General features: G+C 44.2%; 1 protein-coding gene and 2 pseudogenes across 1 annotated transcript in view; all 3 read right to left on the minus strand.

Moving 5' to 3' along the window:
• Positions 1–11,346, minus strand: part of SHCBP1L (SHC binding and spindle associated 1 like) — a 48,583-nt gene extending 37,237 nt beyond the window's left edge. The window contains 6 exon segments of the mRNA XM_077982142.1: positions 9,091–9,240; positions 10,476–10,871; positions 10,874–10,969; positions 10,971–11,009; positions 11,011–11,094; positions 11,209–11,346. Of these exon segments, the coding sequence (XP_077838268.1) occupies positions 9,091–9,240; positions 10,476–10,871; positions 10,874–10,969; positions 10,971–11,009; positions 11,011–11,094; positions 11,209–11,346 (903 nt within the window).
• A 1,290-nt stretch (positions 11,347–12,636) lies between these two features.
• LOC114677081 (natural cytotoxicity triggering receptor 1 pseudogene) lies at positions 12,637–15,946 on the minus strand (annotated as a pseudogene).
• Positions 15,947–16,408: 462 nt separating this feature from the next.
• LOC715311 (keratin, type I cytoskeletal 18 pseudogene) lies at positions 16,409–17,947 on the minus strand (annotated as a pseudogene).
• Between the last annotated feature and the right edge of the window lie 1,890 nt (positions 17,948–19,837).

Consider the following 19,837-nt stretch of genomic DNA (forward strand, 5'->3'; position numbering starts at 1 on the left):
CTAAAGTGCATTGGCACGATCATAGCTCACTGCAGCCTCGAACTCCTGGGCTCAAGCAATCCTCTCCACTCAGCCTCCCAATTAGTTAGGACTACCTGTGCCACCACACTCGATTTTTTTTTTTCTTTTCTTTTTTTTTTTTTTTTTGTTACAGACAGGGTCTCACTACGCTGCCTAGGCTGGTCTTGAACTCCTGGCCTCCAGTGACCCTGCTGCCTCAGCCTCTCAAAGTGCTAGGATTACAGGAATGAGCCACCATGCCTGGCCTAGTGTGGTTTTTTTTTTTTTTTTTTTTTTTTTGGTTTTTTTGAGACAGGGTCTCACTCTGTTGCCCTAGCTGGAGTGCAGTGGCTCAATCTCAACTCACTGCAACCTCTGCCTCCCGGGTTCAAGTGATTCTCCAGCCTCAGCCTCCCAAGTAGCTGGGATTACAGGCATGTGCCACTACAGCCTGGCTAATTGTATTTTTAGTAGAGATGGAGTTTCACCATATTGGCCAGGCTGCTCTCAAAATCCCGACCTCAAGGTGATCCACCCGACTCGTCCTCCCAAAGTGCTGGGATTACAGGCGTGAGCCACTGCACCTGGCCTGGCCTAGTTTTGATTTTTTTTCAGTATTATACATGCATACGGTTTAGAATCAAATAGCTGTACCAAGTTTGTTATGAAAAATAGAATTCAGGCTGGGCACGGTGGCTCATGCCTGTAATCGCAGCACTTGGGGAGGCTGAGGTGGGTGGATCACCTGATGTCAGGAGTTCAAGACCAGCCTGGCCAACGTGGTGAAACCCCATCTTAACTAAAAAATACAAAAATTAGCCAGGCATGGTGGTGCATGCCTGTAATGCCAGCTACTCAGGAGGCTGAGGCAGGAGAATCACTTGAACCTGGGAGGCAGAGGTTGCAGTAAGCCGAGATCATACCACTGCACTGCAGCCTGGGCAACAGAGCAAGACTCCTTCTCAAATAAATAAAGAAATAAATAAAAGAGGCCAGGCAGAGTGGCTAACGCCTGTAATCTCAGCACTTCGGGTGGCTGAGGCAGGCAGATCACCCGAGGTCAGGAGTCTGAGACCAACTTGGCCAAGATGGTGAAACCCCGTCTCTACTAAAAATACAAAATTAGCTGGGCATGGTGGCATGAGCCTATAGTCCCAGCTATCCAGAAGGCTAAAACAGGAGAATCACTGGAACCCACGAGGCGGAGGTTGCAGTGAGCCAAGATCGCGCTATTGCACTCCAGCCTGGGCAACAGAGTGAGACTCCATCTCCCATCCAAGTACTAACCAGGCCCAACCCTGCTTAGCTTCCGAGATCAAACGAGATTGGGTGCCTTCAGGGTGGTATGGCCATAGATGATACTTCATCTCAAAAAAAAAAAAAGAAAGAAAAATATAATTCCTTGACAGTCTTCTATCACCCTCTAATTCTTGCTCCTCAGAGGCAACCATTTTTAACTCTTTTAGTTGATTATTTTTTGACATTTATATCTTTATATTTAAATAATATGCTCATATTGCTACTTAAAGTTTTGTTTCCAGTTTTTGGTATTGGATATTGACTTCTAACTCTGAAAGATAAGAATTCAGTTGTCTCTTTATTTTCCCTCATTTCCGTAATACACAACCACTCTTTTCTGGCCTTTCATTCACCAGTGTGGTTATATCTTAAGTATTCAGCATTTATCTTAATATGTTTGAAAAATGTGATTCACAGGTGAACCATATGATGTGAGCTGATTTTTCTTTCCTGCAAAAAATGTTGTTTTCCCAGCAGTCAATAATTGTATTGCTTTTCATTTGCTCATTTTCTTTTCTTTCTTTCTTTCTTTTTTTTTTTTTTTTTTTTTTTTTTTTGAGACGGAGTCTTGCTTTGTCACCCAGGCTAGAGTGCAGTGGTGTGATCTCGGGCTCACTGCAACTCCTCTGCCTCCTGGGTTCAAGTGATTCTCCTGCCTCAGCCTCCCATGTATCTGGAGCTACAGGCGTGCGCCACTACATCCGGCTGATTTTTGAATTTTTAGTAGAAATGGGGTTTCACCATGTTAGCCAGGCTGGTCTCAAACTCCCGACCTCAGGCAATCCGCCCACCTTGGCCTCCCCAAAGTGCTGGGATTACAGGTGTGAGCCACTGCACCCAGCCATTTGCTCATTTTCTACATGGCTTTCATTAATTTAGCCCCAAATTCCTTAAGTTGTAAAAATCTCTCTTCAATATGTTCAAAGCCAATAGATTGTGTTCGAAATAAAATACTGGTTTCATTTTATTTAAAGCACTCTTCCAGAGTTCTCTGACCAGTTCTAATCTGAACTGGCTCTCTAGGCCTGCTATGTACATAGCTGTTATCACTTTGCCATCATCCCAGGAATTCTCTTTGTTTTTCTCTTATGTTGTGGCATCTCTACATTTTGAATCTGATGTCTTCATATTTCTTGATTGTAGATGACATCCATTAACTTCCTAAGAAATGGTGCATTGGACATAACTTTTGAGACCTCACATATTTGAAAATGTCTTTTTTCTACTCTTCACTTATAGTGTGACCAGGCATAAAATTATACGGTAGGATATCACTTTAGCTAAAACTTTTGAAAATATATTTTCATAGCTTTTTAAAACTAAGAATTACTTTCAAAAAGTCTGGACTGGGTGAGGTGGCTCACATCTGTAATCCCAGCACTTTGGGAGGCCGAGGCGGGAGGATGTCTTGAGGCCGGGAGTTCCAGACCAGCCTGGTAAACATAGTGAAACCCCGTCTCTACCAAAAATACAAAATTAGCTGGGTATGGTGGCACATGGCTGAGGCATGAGGATTGCTTGAGCCTGGGAAGTGGAGGTTGCAGTGAGCCAAGACTGCACCACTGCACTCCAGCCTGGGCAACAGAGTAAGACTCCGTATTAAAAAGAAAAAAAAAGCTGGGTGCAGTGCCTCACACCTGTAATCCCAGCACTTTGGGAGGCTGAGGTGGGAGGATCACGAGGTCAGGAGATCGAGACCATCCTGGTTAACATGGTGAAACCCCGTCTCTACTAAAAATACAAAAAATTAGCCAGGCATTGTGGCAGGCGCCTGTAGTCCGGGACACTGAGGGAGGAGAATGGCGTGAACCCAGGAGGTGGAGCTTGCAGTGAGCAGAGATTGTGCCACTGCACTCCAGCCTGGGAGACAGAGTGAGACTCCTTCTCAAAAACAAAACAAAACAAAAAAGTAAAGATCTGATGTCTGATGCCATTCTACCTCTTGATTATTTATATAAACCTATCTTTTTTCTCTCCGGAATCTTACTGAACCTTCTCTTTGGCCCCAGTATTCCCAAACTTCACTATGTGCTGGACACTAAGTGGGCCCTTTCAGTCTACAAATGTATGTCCCTTGGTTCTGAGAAACTTTTACAATTTGACAATTTGCTTTCTTCTGTTCTTGCCGCTGACCTCTTCCCCCATCTCTCTTCTCTCTTCCTTTCTTCTCCTCCTCATCTCCTCTTCACTGGTTGATCCACCCAGTCTCTTTCTGTGGTCAGTCAGTATCATTAAGTCTTTTCTTTTTTTAACACATGATCATACAAAAATATTTCAAAACTTATTCCTGGAGGGATATGCCTTAGTTGCCTGTGTTCTAGAAGCACAGTTGGAGGGTAGAAGATAGAGGATCCCAACATTCAGTACCAGTAAATTTTAATGCAATTCCCTTCTTCCCAGTGGGAGTACTCCCACCCTTAACCATGCTTCTCAAGTTGGCTTCTTAAATTTGTAGGTTTATATCTTTTGCCAAATTTGGTAAATTTCTGCCATTCTTTGAATATTTTTTAGCCCTCCCTCTTTCTTCTCTCCTTCTGGAACTCTGAAGACATGAATGCTAGGTCTTTTGTTATAGTCCAACATGTCCCTGAGGTTCTGTCCTTTTAAATCTATTTTCTTTATGGTGTTAAGATTTGATAATTTCTATTTTTCTATCTTCAAGTACAATAATTTTCCTGTCTTCATTCTGCTTTTGGTTGTTGCTGTTTTACACATGTTGATGTTTCCAGGTTGTTAGCTCTTCTAGTACCCCATCTAGAATATATGATGCAAAGAAAAGCCCAAGTGGCTGGGCGCGGTGGCTCACGCCTGTAATTTCAACACTTTGGGAGGCTGAGGCGGGTGGATCACGTGAGGTCGAGAGTTTGAGACCAGCCTGGCCAACATGGTGAAACCTCATCTCTACTAAAAATACAAAAATTAGCCAGGTGTGGTGGCTCACGCCTATAATCCCAGCTACTTGGGAGGCTGAGGCAGGAGAATCACTTGAACCCGGGAGTTGGAGACTGCACTGAGCCGAGATCGTGCCACTGTGACACAGCGAGACTCAGACTCAAAAAAAAAAAAAAAAAAAAATCACCATGATCACCTTAACACCTAAATCCTTTTCTGCATTTCTACACTTGGATCTTAGGCAAAAGGCCAAGAAACAATGTTTCTCCACATTTCTGATTTTCATAGAAGAAATTTCCAGAAATAAAGTGCTAGTTTAAAGTTCTTGATATATTTTGCCAAACTGCTTTGTGCAGAAGTTATAAAAAATTTTCTTAATTTCTGGACCATTTTATAACCAAAATTAAGGATATGCTAGATTTCCTTCCAATCAAGTACAGTTGACCCCTGAACAACACATGTTCCAACTGGATTGGTCCACTTATATGCGTATTTTCTTCTGCCTCTGCTACTCTAGCAACAGCAGGACCAACTCCTCTTCTTCCTCTTCCTCCTTCACAGCCTATTCAGCATGAAGACAACAGAAATGAAGATCTTTATGATGATCTATTTCTATATAATGAATAGTAAATACATTTTTCTCTTTCTTATGATTTTTCTTTTATGAGACAGGGTCTTGCTCTCAAATTTCTGGGCTCAAGTGATCCTCTTGCCTCAGCCTCCCATGCAGATAGGACTATACGTGTGCACCACCACCCAGCTCATGTTAAAATTTTTAGTAGAGATGAGGTCTTGCTATGTTGCCCAGGTTGGTCTCAAAGTCCTGACTTCAAGCGATCATCCTGCCTTGAGCTCCCAAAATGCTGGGACTACAGGCATGGACCCCTGTGCCCTGCCTTTACAATTTTCTTAATAACATTTTCTTTTCTTTAGCTTACTTTATTGTAAGAATATAGTGTTTATCATATTTATGACATACAAAATATGTGTGAATCAACTGTGTATGATATCAGGAAGGCTTCCAGTCAACAGTAGGATATTAGTTAAGTATTTGGGAAGTCAAAAGTTATATACGGATTTTTGACTGTGCAGGGTCCTGCACTGTTCAGGAGTCAACACTATGTTTCTAAGTTTTTTATTTGTTGGTTGGTTATTGTTATGAATTCATGTTAGGCAGAATAATGGCCCCCAAAGACATCCATGCCCTAATCCTTGGAAATCTGTGAATATGTTAGTTACCTTACATGGCAAAATGGACTTCACAGAAGTGATTACAACTAAAGACATTGAGATGTGGAGGTCATCTTGGATTACCCAGTTGGGCCCATTCTAATCACGAGTCTGTTAAAAGGGGACTGCCTCTTTAGCCTGCAGTGAACCAGAAAGATGCAATGTGAGAAGGACATTGAAGATGGAGGAAGAGGGCCACAAGCCACAGAATGCAGGCTGCTTCTAGAGGTTAAAAAAGGCCAGGAAACAGATTCTCCCACACAGCCTCCATAAAGGTATGCAGCCTTGCATATACCTTGATTTTAGCTCAGTTAGGCCCATGTCAGACTTCTGACCTACAGAGTTGTAAGATAATAAATTTGTATTGTTTGAGCCACTGAGTGTGGTAATTTGCTGTGGCAGCAATAGAAAACTAATATAGCATCTAAAGAAAAAGCGATTGGGGGTCCATAGGAATAAATTATTGTGAAATCAGAACAAAGAGCATTATATAGCATTATTAATACTTCAACTGAAGTAAGACTAAAGAAGGAGAGTCAGATAAAACAACAATATTAATTGTGCAGCACTATTTTAAGATGTCCCAAGAGCTGCTCTCCCTTGTTTTTCTGCCACAAAAGAATTAGAATCTGCCAATATACTGCTCTTCTTTTACCTCTGTTCTCATGTTTCATCTTGTCTTCCTAACATTTAGAGGACATTACTAGACCCTCACAGATTCTCAAGCAAGGCAGAGACAGATTAAATAATCACTGTATTGCAGGTAAAACCTTAGAAATTGATAGAACTTACAGGTAACCTAATCCACTGAGTTTCCATGGAACTTTAGAGATCTTGAAAAGTTTTATGGAGTGTAGGGGCTGTCATGAGGTATTGAGAGAGATGCTAAGACACCATCATCTATTTCAATCAGAAATGTTCTGCTTTAATGTTAAGCTTCCACATAAAACCTGATTGAAAAAAACCCCACAAACTTATACTGCTAAAACAAACAAACAAACAAACAAAAAAACACAAAGCCAGATGAAAACCATTTTTATCCAAATGAAAAAAAATCCAGAGAAGTTGTGAAAGATCTAGGTAAAACTACTCAAAGTCTGAAGATGAGAAAACCTCTAAAAAACAGAGTACTACTGGCTGGGCATGGTGGCTATGCCTGTAATCCCAGCACTTTGGGAGACTGAGGTGGGTGGATCACTTGAGGTCAGGAGTTCAAGACCAACCTGGCCAACATAGTGAAATCTCGTTTTTACTAAAAATACAAAAATTAGCCAGGTGCAGTGGTGCACACCTGCAGTCATAGCTACTCAGGAGGCTGAGGTGGGAAGATTGCTTGGAACCAAGAGGAAGAGGTTGCAGTGAGCTGAGATGGCACCACTGCACTCCAGCCTGGGCAACAGAGTGAGACTTTATCTTAAAAAAAAAAAAAAAAAAAAGTAAAAGGAAAAGAAACAGTGTATTAGCCGGGCGCGGTGGCCAAAGCCTGTAATCCCAGCACTTTGGGAGGCTGAGACGGGCGGATCACAAGGTCAGGAGATCGAGACCATCCTGGCTAACACGGTGAAACCCCGTCTCTACTAAAAAATACAAAAAACTAGCCGGGCGAGGTGGCGGGCGCCTGTGGTCCCAGCTACTCCGGAGGCTGAGGCAGGAGAATGGCGTAAGCCCGGGAGGCGGAGCTTGCAGTGAGCTGAGATCCGGCCACTGCACTCCAGCCTGGGCGACAGAGCCACACTCAGTCTCAAAAAAAAAAAAAAAGAAACAGAGTATTAATGAAAAATTAACTAATAGAGTCTTATTGAAAAATTAACTAATCCCAAGAATCTTTTACATTCCTTTGTAATCTCTATGACTGAAAATATGGTATTCTTTTTTTTTTTTTTTTTTTTGAGATGGGGTCTCACTATGTCCCCCAGGCTCACTACAACCTCTGCCTCCCAGGCTCAAGTGATCCTCCCACCTCAGCCTCCTGGGTAGCTGGGACCACAGGTGTGTGCCTGTTTTCTTTGGTAGAGATGGGGGGGTTTCACCATGGTGCTCAGGCTGGTCTCAAACTCCTGACCTCAAGTGATTCACCTGCCTTGGCCTCCCAAAGTGCTGGGACTACAGGCATGAGCCACCACACCCAGATGCCATTCTTTATCTGTGAAACTGACACTGACTTTTCCATAGAACATATATTTTAAAATTGTTTTCAAGTAGTGTATAACATAATGAGTTACATAAGTTTTTCTTGTATCCAAAAATACAGATTTAAATTATCTATCTGGGGCAAGGGTACCATTTGTGATTATAAATATTAATTTCTATATAAGGATAATTGACCTTTAACAGAATCAAACATGCCACAATGTTTACCCTACAGGCCTAACAAAGAAAAATCTGATTAGGGCTGGGCGCAGTGCCTCATGCCTGTAATCCCAGCACTTTGGGAGGCTGAGTCAGGCAGATCACGAGGTCAGGAGTTCGAGACCAGCCTGGCCAACATGGTGAAACCCCTTCTCTACTAAAGATCACAAGGTCAGAAGTTCAAGACCAGCCTGGCCATCGTGGTGAAACCCCGTCTCTACCAAAGATACAAAAAATTAGCTGGGTGTGGTGGCATGTGCCTGTAATCCCAGCTATTCAGTTGGCTGGGGCAGGAGAATCGCTTGAACCCGGGAGGCGGAGGTTGCAGTGAGCCGAGATCACACCACTGCACTCCAGCCTGGGAGACAGGGCGAGACTCTGTTTCAAAAGAAAAAAAAAAAAAAGGCCGGCCGCGGTGGCTCACGCCTGTAATCCCAGCACTTTGGGAGGCCGAGACGGGCGGATCACGAGGTCAGGATATCGAGACCATCCTGGCTAACACAGTGAAATCCCGTCTCTATTAAAAATACAAAAAACTAGCCGGGCGAGGTGGCGGGTGCCTGTAGTCCCAGCTACTCGGGAGGCTGAGGTGGGAGAATGGCCTGAACCCGGGAGGCGGAGCTTGCAGTGAGCCGAGATCGTGCCACTGCGCTCCAGCCTGGGTGACAGAGCGAGACTCCGTCTCAAAAAAAAAAAAAAAAGAAAAAAGAAAAATCTTATCAGATAAAGGCTTGGAAGATATTATACTAAAAGGGTACTTTTCTTTTCTTTTTTTTTTTTTTCTGAGACGGAGTCTTGCTCTGTCGCCCAGGCTGCACAATCTGGGCTCACTGCAAGCTCCGCCTCCTGGGTTCACACCATTCTCCTGCCTCAGTCTCCCGAAAAAGGGTACTTTTCAAAGGAAAAAAATTTCAAATTTTGCCAATAGTTTTCTGATCCATTTCGTTTTCTTTCCTCATCTGAAGTAAACTTCATAATTCAGATAAATGAAGATTAAAGGAAAAAGACAGAAAAAGAAGTCCCAAGTTTGTTAAAGACTAAATTACTAATTTTATAAGAAATGCACTTTTGTTATTTTTACATTATTTGAGCAAAAACTAGGCTAATAAATATTGTCTGATACTACTAGATTCCATTTAATAATAATGGTTTGTAGGCACTAATATTCCCCTTACCTTCTTTTTACACTATTTTCTCAGAGACTTAAAACAGAAGTAAAATGTGTCAACTCTTGTGTATCAATCTCCAAATAATAGTCATATTTTAGTCTTTGAAAAAAACTGATTCAAAAAGAACAAAGATCAAATAAAATTTATTTACCTCAACCAGTATACCAACAAAAGGGATAGAAGCTTCTTCATATTTCACAAAGAATACGTTGGGATTAGTTTTCCAGACTCCAAGCCATTTGTCTTTCAACTTTAATTTTTCTGATAGGTATTTACCCATAACTTCATCAGCATCTTCTGCCTAATAAGAGAAAAAAATGTATCTATGTATAAATATATGAAATTATAGATTTTTACCTGTTTTTTTTTTTATTGATTTCTATTTTCAAATGGAACCAATATAGCCTTAAATAATGAACGACCTGGAAAGTTACAGATTTTAACTGAAACCACATCTAGTGGAAAACATGACCAACAAAAAATTAAACTTAAAAGAGATCTATTCACTGGAATAATTCATAGATAAGACAGCTAGTTATTGTTTAGTCTGAATTTTCAACTTTTTATAAATATCACCGCAATGAATATGCAGGTACACAAATTCTTCTGCTACAACTTAAAAGACTAGCTTAGAAACACGAAATATTTGCTCTATTCCGTTTTATCAGATACGTATTCTCTATATTAAAAAAATCATGCCACCAGGCACGGTGGCTCACGCCTGTAATCCCAACACTTTGGGAGGCCGAGGTGGGCGGATCACCTGGGGTCGGGAGTTCGAGTCTAGCCTGACCAACTGGAGAAACCCCGTCTGTACTTAAAAAAAAATACAAAATTAGCCGGGCGTGGTGGCGCGTGCCTGTAATCCCAGCTACTCGGGAGGCTGTGGCAGGAGAATCGCTTGCACCCGACCCGGGAGGCAGAGGTTGCGGTGAGCCAAGATTGCGCCACTGCACTCCAACCTGGGCAACAAGAATGAAACTCCGTCTCAAAAAAAAAAAATAATAATAATATATATATATACACACACACACATACACACACACACATATACACATATATACACACATATATATACACACACACATACATATATATATATATATCATGCCACCTCGTGGACTGCTGAGTGGGAAGTACTCTTAATTTCTAGCATTCTAGTGTAAAAGTCAAGGCTAAGTGATCTTGCTCATGTTTGGGCAGAAACTGTTAAATAAAGGTACCAAGATTCATGCCTGTGCAATGATAAGGCCAATATAGCTTCATTTTTTAGGAGCTCTCAGAAAATTCTCTTAGGGCTGTCCCGTTAACTGACGAATTTTGTCGGAAACTCGAACCTTAACTCCTCTAGGGCACGACGCGGGCACCTCTAACAAGGTGAACTTTCTACACAGGTTGACTCCATTTAATTTTTTGAAACGCAGGTTTTCGCTGTGCCCTGTGGACCCCCATCCGCCTCCGAGGGAAGCCCCAGATGCCTGCCCCCAGGCCCCGGCGAGCTTCTGACCGTCGTCTTCCTGTCCTGGATCCGCTCACCTTACAGTCCTGCAGCACTTGGTCGCAATACAGCGACACCTTCTCGTCCCGCCACATCCCCCTCATACGGGACAGGCAGACTGGGGGCAGGGGCTGAGCCTCCTCTTCATCCTCAGGCACTGACGGCAGGGGCTCCTCCTCCTCCTCCTCGGCCGCCTCTCCCGGGTCCTCGGCCTGAGCCGCGGGCAGGCGCTGGAGCCGCAGCCTGGCCGCCTCCCGGCCCGCTTTCCCCTTCACCTGGCGAGGGGAGGCCACCACCGACCGCACTGGGATCGCGGTGCCCTTCAGGGTGGTCGCGGCCGCCGTGTCCCCGGGGACAGCGGAGGCAGCCTTCTCGCCTCGCCTGCCCGGGCTGATGGTGCGGAATGAGTCCGCGGGCACGGAGGCCCTGGAGGCCGACGCCATCGACGCCATCTCCTCAGCAGCCCGAGGGCCTGCGCAGCCGTTGGCCACTTTTCCCGCCCTCGGCAGCTCTGGCCAGTAGGTGCGCTGCGCTTCAGGCCCGCAACGAGCGGCGGCTCGAGGGAGTCCGGTCCGGTGGGGTGTTGCGGCTCGGGGAGGGATGTGGGGCGCGGCCCAGGGCTAGGGGGCGCGGGGCCTGGGGGTAGAGCGCGGGGTCCTGCGGAGGCGGTCAGGGTGCTGGGGGCGCGCTGCTCAGAGCGGAGTGCCTGGGCTCAGAACAGGGGTGGGGGGCCCGGGCACTGTTGGCTGCGGCTCCGTGTGGAACCCCCACCAGGTGCCGCTCACACCAGAAGGTGCCAGTCGAGCCCCAACGCACTGGCTCTAACCCCAGCCCTTTCTGTCCCCCAGGGGAGGTTTCCTTAGGGTCCTCATACGTTTCAGGGTGATTACGAGTCACCCTCCAGGTCATCAGGACCTAAAAAAAGGCGCCACCTGCCACTCCACACACGTGTAATTGCACAAACGAAGCCTGAAAGAAAATTTATTTTCATACTGGGAGGTGACACTAACTGGAACCCTCTGGTTATTAGTAGAGGACACCCTAGTGACAAATCCAGCAACCTAGATTTCCCTCTCAGCCCCCACCTATTACAGGATTCACCAAATAAGATTTCCTTTACATTTTAAACAGGACTCTCACTTGTCGCCAAGATGTGGTAATACCAAGAAGTTAGTCTGTTTTCTTGTCTCTGTTGTGCTATTCAAAATTCTCACATAAAAGATTATATTATGTAACTGTTAAACTGGACAACAACTTCCAGCTGGGAGTGATACGTGCAAACTATGAACATTTTCACGATAAAAGTCTGTTCAAGATCCCACATTTTGGAGAACAACAGAGACCACTCACTTCTGGTATTTTACTGTTGAATGTATATTGAGCCAATTGGAATTAACGTTTGTTTACAGTCTAGCTGTGAAATAGTGCACTGAAGCTGACAGCTCCCAAGGAGAACAGCACTGGGAAAACACCTGCCTGCCTTCACACTCGTCTGGAAGAACACTATGTTAAATTCTGAGTTTATTTTGAGGGAAATATTAATATCATGTTACTGTAGTTTAGGGAATAATTACAACATGCCTCATGTTTCCACTCTGTTCTTACTTTATTCCTTTCGTTGAGTCCTGGACTTTGTTTATAACGATACTAACTCTGCATATTTCACTCACACACACACGAAAAAGTTTTACTCTAGTGTTTCTTCAAAAAAGTTTGTTTTGATAAATTATGGGTTTTTTAATTCTTAGGTTCTGTATAATAAAGACCCCCTGTCCTGGTCCAAAGTTTAAAAACAGCAACAGCTCCCTTTTCCTCCAAAAAGCAAATATTTGTTAGAAATCTGTTACATGCCACACAATTCATAGATGCCACAGTCACAGAGGTAAAAGACCAAATCCCTGCCCTCATAATCCTAATGAAAGATACAGGTGGGTCAGTAGATGATTGTGTTTGGTAAGGACCATGCTTTTAGTTATGTATATGTACATAAATAAACATATATATTTATTTATACATAATTTATATTTATGTATATATACATGAAAAAATATATATATAAAATATATATAGGAGAAAAGGACCTTTCTTCTCCGAAGAAGGGATACTTAAGTTGAGTTTTGAAAACAACTTTTTTTTCTTGTTTTTTGCCTCCCAAAGAAATTTAGCTTGTTTCTCCGACCTCCTTTCTTCTCCAGGATGCTTTGACAAATGGAATGCCATTGTCCCTTTTTCCTGCAATGACTCCCTTCTCCCTGGGTCCAACACAGAGCTCCCACCGTCCAGGCTCAAGATCAGCTTTCAGTTCCACCCATGGCCACTGCGTTTCTTGGTCATTCTTCAAGAGGTCTTTGTGTTCTCAACTTCTCCTGTATTCCCAAGTGGAAGCTCTGTTGGCTCGCCCTCTAGTCCTCTTCCTGCTGAGCCAGTCTTCAACCAGGAGTCACACCAGAGTCACCAGGACAAGGAAAGCTGGGCCCATCTGAAGGAGATTCTGGGCAGTGTGGTCTCAGAGGGCACAGTCTTTCTGGAGTCCCGTCTGCGTGGTTAAAAGGTAGGTGTCCCAAGAGCCAGAAGAGGTGGGGTCTGGGTGTTCTCAATGTCCCCTGTGACCAGGAGCTTCACCGGTTCACTGGGGAAAGACCACACATGGTTGTTATAGGAACCAAAACACCGGTATGTCCCTCTGTGGGCTGTGGTCACAGGGCCCACGGGGAACTCCACCTGGAGATTCCCATATCTGCGCTGTACGCGACTGGATCTTCCCTCCTGTTACCACCAGATCCAGAGAGTCACTGGCCCCTGACCAGAGCTCCCAGTCAGATAGAAACAGCTGTATAGCCCTGCCGTGCAGGAGGTCGTGACCAGGATGTGGAATTCAACTTTGTTAATCCGTTCAGGGGGTTTTGGTCTCTCCATGGCAGAAAGGCTTCCTTCAAAGCACAGCTGGTATTCAACAGCCCCAGAATTTCCCTGGTGACAGATGGTCACCGGCTTTGCCTTTGGAATCATGAAACTGGGTTCAGCCCAGATGATGGGTTTTGGGAGAGTCTGCTGCTGAGTACTGATCCTCTGACTCAGACACAGCCAGTGGCAGAGCAGGGCAGGGAGTGTAGAAGGCGTCACTCAGATTCTGCCAGGCGAGTGCCAAGCAGCGGGGTGGAGACTGAGCCCAGCAGGCCAGGAGATGCACAGGATCTGGTGGGTGAGGCCCAGCACCTATCACCACAGGGCAGCTTTCACTTTGACTTTTTTCACAAGAAGGTTCACATCTCCTCTCCACCTCTGACCATGAGCCTACAGAAAGGCCATGGTCCCTATGACACATCTGACCATAGCTGTGGTCTAGCCAGCTCCTCTGATAATTGTCTGCTCAGCCCGAAATGCATTTCTGGGTCAACTTGTCAATTCTGCAATGTGGAAGTCATGCCCAGGGCATGGGTCAGTATACAGACCCATGATACTGCCTGAGAATCATAAAAATATAGGGAATTTCACAATGAGATACCATCTCACACCAGTCAGAATAGCTATTACTAAAAAGTCAGAAATTAACAGATGCTGGTGAGATTGTGGAGCAAAGAAGAAGGTTTACACACTGTTGGTGGGAGTGTAAATTAGTTCAGCCACTGTGGAAAGCAGTTTGGAGATTTTTCGAAGAACTACAAATAGAATTACCATTCAGCCCGGTAATCCCATTCCTGGGTATATAGCCAAAGGAAAATAAGTAAGTCTACCAAAAAGACACATGCACTTATATGTTCATTGGAGCACTTCATAATAGCAAAGACATGGAATCAACCCAGGTGCCCAACAGTAGTGCATTGGATTAGGAAAATGTGGTACATATACATCATGGAATACTATACAGCCATTAAAAGGCACAAGATTTTTGCAACCACATGGATGGAGGTGGAGGCCAATATCCTAAGCAAATTAACACAGAAACAGAAAATCAAATACCACATGTTCTCACTTATAAGTGGGAGCTAAACATTGGGTACACATGAACACAAAGAAGGGAACAACAGTCACTGGGGACTCCAAAAAGGAGGAGGGAAGGAGGGGGGCAAGACTTGAAAAACTATGTATTTGATACTATGCTCACTAGTTGGGCGACTGGATCATTAAAAGTGCAAGCTTCAGCATTACACAATATACTCATATAAGAAACCTGCACATGTATCTGCTGAATCTAAAAAAAAATAAGTAAAAATAGGGACTTTTTAACCTTGGCTCTTCTGTGTACAGCATGCACATGCTTGGATAAGTTAATTGGTTTTGTCAGAATGGAATGATAACACTATCTTCTTCAATGATCAGTTATAATGTTTCAATAAAATAAAATAAAAATGAAAAGAAAAGCTTCCCACTTAAAGACTTAATAAGGGTTGGGCACGGTGACTCATGCCTATAATCCCAACACTTTGGGAGGCCAAGGCAGGTGGATCAAAAGGTCAGGAGTTCAACACCAGCCTGGCCAATATGGTGAAATGCCATCTCTACTAAAAATACAAAAATTAGCCAGGAGTGGTGGCAGGCACCTGTAGTCCCAGCTACTTGGGAGGCTTAGGCAGGAGAATCACTCAAACCCAGGAGACAGAGGTTGCAGTGAGCTGATATCACGCCACTGTACTCCAGCCTGAGAGACAGAATGAGACTCTGTCTCCAAAAAAGAAAAAAAAGAAAAAAAAAAGAAAAAATTCTCTACTAAGGTTGTGAAGATCTACGGTAAGAACAGATGTTCTATTTGTGAAATTGTTAAGAAGAAAAAAGTAATTGGTGCATATATAGGGTATGGTACTATGCACGGTTTCCGGCATCCACTGGGGCCTTGGAATGTATCCTAGTGGATACGGGGGACTGCAAAGAAATGTGCTAATTCAAAACAGTGAGCAACGTTGGAGAGTCTCCCTGCAGGTACAAGAGGATGGACTGAGTGAGAAGTAGATTTCCCATATACTCTTGGGAGATGAATAACAATAGCAACAATTAGAGTGATGAAAGCGCAATAGTAGAAAGGGATCCCTCTCTCTCTCTTTTTTTTTTCCAAGACAGAATCTTGCTCTGTCACCCAGGCTGGAGTACAGTGGTGTGATCTTGGCTCACTGCAATCTCCACCTCCCCAGTTCAAGTGATTCTCGTGCCTCAGCCACCCGAGTAACTGGGACCATAGGGATGCACCATCATGTCTGGGTAATTATTGTACTTTTAGTAGATACAGGGTTTCACCCTGTTGCCCAGGCTGGTCTCCAACTCCTGAACTCAAGTGATCCACCCACCTCGGCCTCCCAAAGTGCTGGGATTGCAGGAGTGAGCCACTGTGCCCAGGCTGATTTCTCTCTTTTGTCACCATCAAACTACTCTGTGCTATATGAGAAGAAAGGGGTGGAAGAGTTTTTCCCACTCTTCCACGTGTTCCTGAAAAGTGAAGCATGCACAGCCCCTGTCCCTCTTCTTGACAGAAAAGCCTTATCTCTTTCTCACTTCCCAAATTTGGCTTGACTCTCATGGTGTAGTCAACTTCTTGAAGTTTGCAGGATAAGATGTCAGGCAGGATGAGGGTTCAAGTACCAAGTCTCTTTTTTCAATGCCTTCAACTCTTAGCCCTAAATTCCAGAATGTTCTTCCTTCATCCAGCCAGTATCCATCCATTCTACTTGTCCAGATAGTCCCTAACCAAATGTCCTTATAACATTTTGAGGGATGGCATCATTCTCATTTGTCTATAACATCTTTCCTAGAACCATCAGTTTTATAGGCAGTACAGGAAGCATAATGCTGGCATCTGCTTGGCTTCTGGGGAAGCCTCAGAAAACTTTCAATCATGGCAGAAGGAAAAGAGGAAGCAGGCACATCTTACACGGCTGGAGCAGAAGCAAGAAATCTAAAATAACTTTTATAGCTTTTTTTTTAAACCTCTGAACTTTCTATTAGCCTCCTGCTCCCCAAAGAGTATCCTGCTTCTGTTGGCTTAATGTCTCAGAACTTTGGTGTCATTGGTCTCCAGACACCACTTTGCCATCCACTATCCAGCAGGTGGTGGTCTTTTGAATGGTTTGCATGGAGTTGCTGCTGTCCAGGGTATCGCCAAGATTGAAGTCCTCACCATCTTCTAGCAGGCCGTGGCAGGTGGTGATCTCAGCCTCCAGCTTGACTTTGATGTTCAGCAGGGCCTTGTACTCCTGGGCCTGGCACTGTCCCTCTACCCGGGTCTGTGCTAGCTCTGACTCCAAGTGCAGCAGGATCCCATTGAGCTGCTCCATCTGCAGGGCATAGTGGGCCTCTGCCTCCCTCAGGCTGTTCTCTAAGCTGGCCTTCAGATTTCTCATGGAGTCCAGGTTGATCTCCAAGGACTGGACTATACGTCTCAGCTCTGTGATCGTCATCTCAGCAACTCCAACCTGGGTGGATTGAGTGGTAACCACTGTGGTGCTCTCCTTAATCTACTGAGACCACTACTTGTCAAGCTCCTCTCGGTTCTTCCAAGCCAGCTTATCATATTGGGCCCAGATGTCTGCCATGATCTTGGCAAGGTCCTGAGATTTGGGGGCGTCTACCTCCAAGATCAACCCAGAGCTGACAGTCTGGGTTTGTAGGCCTTTTACTTCCTCTTCATGGTTCTTCTTCATGAAAAGCAGCTCCTCGTTGAGGGCCTCGATCTCTGTCTCCAGCTGCAGCCAAATGACACTGGTGTCATCAATGGCCTTCCAGAGCCCCTGGATGTCACTCTCCACAGCCTGTGCATGGCCAGCTCTGTCTCATACTTGACTCTAAAGTCATCAGCAGCAAGATGAGCGGGCATTGTCCACAGTATTTGCGAAGATCTGAGCCCTCAGGTCCTTAATGGTCTTGAAGTAATGGCTCCAGTCTCTGACCTGGGTCCCTTCTTCTCCAGGTGCTCCTGGATTTTGCTCTCCAGTTTCTGGTTCTCGGTCTCCAGGCTCCTCACTCTGTCCAGGTAGAAGGCCAGGCGGTGGTTCAGGCTTTGCATGGGCTCCTTTTCGTTCTGGATGCCTCCCATTCCTGCCAGACCCCCAGCCATCCCTGCGGCCAGGACCCCGACCCCATGCCACCCTGGAAGCTGGTGGAGCGGGACACGGAGGTTTGGGAACCAGAGCCCCAGACGTCTGCATAGATACTGTCTGTGCTGCTGACTGGCAGGGGGCCATAGCTGGGCGCCTAGACAGAACCCAGGGACTGGTAGTTGGTGGAGGTGGAGCGAGTGGTGAAGCTCATGCTGTCTGCAGAGGAGAGCAAGAGACAGGACTCAGGCTTTGCTGACGACCTACTTTATACTAATTATGAAAGCAATGCCTCTACCCTGAGCCAATTTGGACAATACAGGAAAGGATAAGAAAGAAGAAAACTTAAATGAGCTGTAATTCCAATGCCCAGCAATAGCTACTACTAGATTTTGGTATATTTTCTTTCAGTATTTTTTTTCTATAACATTATTACAAAGTTTAGATCATATTAAATTTTATAGTTTGTTTTTCTATTTAGATAAGGATTTTCATATCATTAAAAATTACTTAAACACATAATTTTCAAGAGTGCCGTGTAATTTCTTGGTATAAATATAATTTGTATAACATTATATTTTCAAGCATTTGGGCTACATTAATTTCTATAGCATCAAATATGCCATTTTGAATATCTTAGTGCATAAGCTTTTGCTTATATTTCAGATATTCCTCTAGGGGAAAGTGGGATTACTGAGTCAAGATGTAGAAACATTTTAATGTTCTCATTATTGCCAAACTGTTTCCCAAAAAGAATGTAATTAATTTCTACTTCTGTTAGCAGATAAAATTCCCAGGTTGGCTGAGTTATGAAAGAGAAGGAAACTGTAGGCACCTAAAGCAGGGACAGAATGTGGGGATGGAGTAAGGTAAATATTCTAAGCAGAGAGAGTAGTTAGTGGCTTTATTCAGGGGTAAAAGAACTTGGTCTAGGTAGCTGAATATAACAGGAGTAGAGAGGACAATTTGGGACAAAAACTCAGGCTGTAGAGATATGCATAAGCCATATTACAAAGAGTCACATATATTATGTTAAGAAGTTGAATTCTAGCCTTACTGATAAACTTACCCTTATTCAATTTTATGTCCCACCCCTGCTCCAGCACCCTCAGGATTCATTCCCATATAAATTATCCCAGCTCCTGCCAGAATATATTGACTAGCTCCTTCAGGGTATAGTTATTTTTCTCCCTTAGCCACTTTAGCAGTTCCCCAGCCAGTTATGTTGTGTCTTAACCCTATTTATTGGATTAGTGGCCAGGAGTAGATCCTCAAAGTGGTGGCTATCATCTTCAGAAGCAGAAGCCTATGCATCATCTTCAGGTACAGGAGACTCTACCCTTTTATGAGGAGATATGAGCCCAGAGGGTACAGGGGAATCCGAGGATTCAATATTTTCAAGTGCATCAACCAAGATCTTCCTGTAACATCTCAGCATCTTACTCCTTCCCAATCAGAACCTGATTTTGGTGTGTCATTCCTGCTCAGGCTAAGAACTCAACCTTCTCTACAACTCTATTACCCTCATAAAAACCTGGAACTCTTTTTTTTCCTCCCCCTCAGCAAGAAATGAAAGTCATTTTTGTGTGTTGCAGTAGAGGCCCTCTAGCTTCCACAGTTCACCTTAAATTCATGATTAATTGCCTCAGCCTTCCTTTCTCTTTTGCCAAAAAGTCAATATTACCCAGAAAGAGCCGTTTGATTACACTGTCTTTATAATCACTACTTCCACAAAACCTCTCAGACTCCTGAAAACAGTACACCAGCAGTGCATTCCCTTCCCTTTTGCTGACTAAAAGATTTTGGCAATTGCACCTGCATAGCACACTAGGAGCTATCAGTATTTAAACTATCAAAGACAGTGTCCTTATTGACAGCTGCCTGGCAGGTGGGCCAGCACCAAAATATCATCTTATAGTCTATCTTCCACTAACTCTTAAACTGGGTTTCCTGGGAAGCAGACTCTGAAGCAATGATTTTCAGAAAGAGAATACAGGGGAATGCTTTTGAGAATGACATCTGTAAGGGAATGAGGGAAGCAGAAATGGCCAGAGTTATTGAACTGTAAATCATTTGTAACAGAGTCTTCAGCAATTCCTACTGGAAGCTCTGAACTGGGATGGCCCTTCAAAACTGTCCTACATTAAGGCAAGGGAGTGGGCTTTGTATCTTTACATCTGCCAGTCATTGGATATGGACTGCCTGTAGAGAGGAGACATAACCTTGATTGTGGCAGCTCCCTTTAGCTGAAATGAATGCCCAGAGAGGGACTCACGTGTGAGTCTTCATCAGCCAACACTCCCAGCAGTTGGGAGAGTGAATGTCGTGATCCTAAAATGGAGATGGGGGCAGCATCCCACAGCATCCACTACATTCAG

The sequence above is a fragment of the Macaca mulatta genome, chromosome 1 (assembly GCF_049350105.2).
Source record: "Macaca mulatta isolate MMU2019108-1 chromosome 1, T2T-MMU8v2.0, whole genome shotgun sequence".
NCBI classification, from domain to species: Eukaryota; Metazoa; Chordata; class Mammalia; order Primates; family Cercopithecidae; genus Macaca; species Macaca mulatta.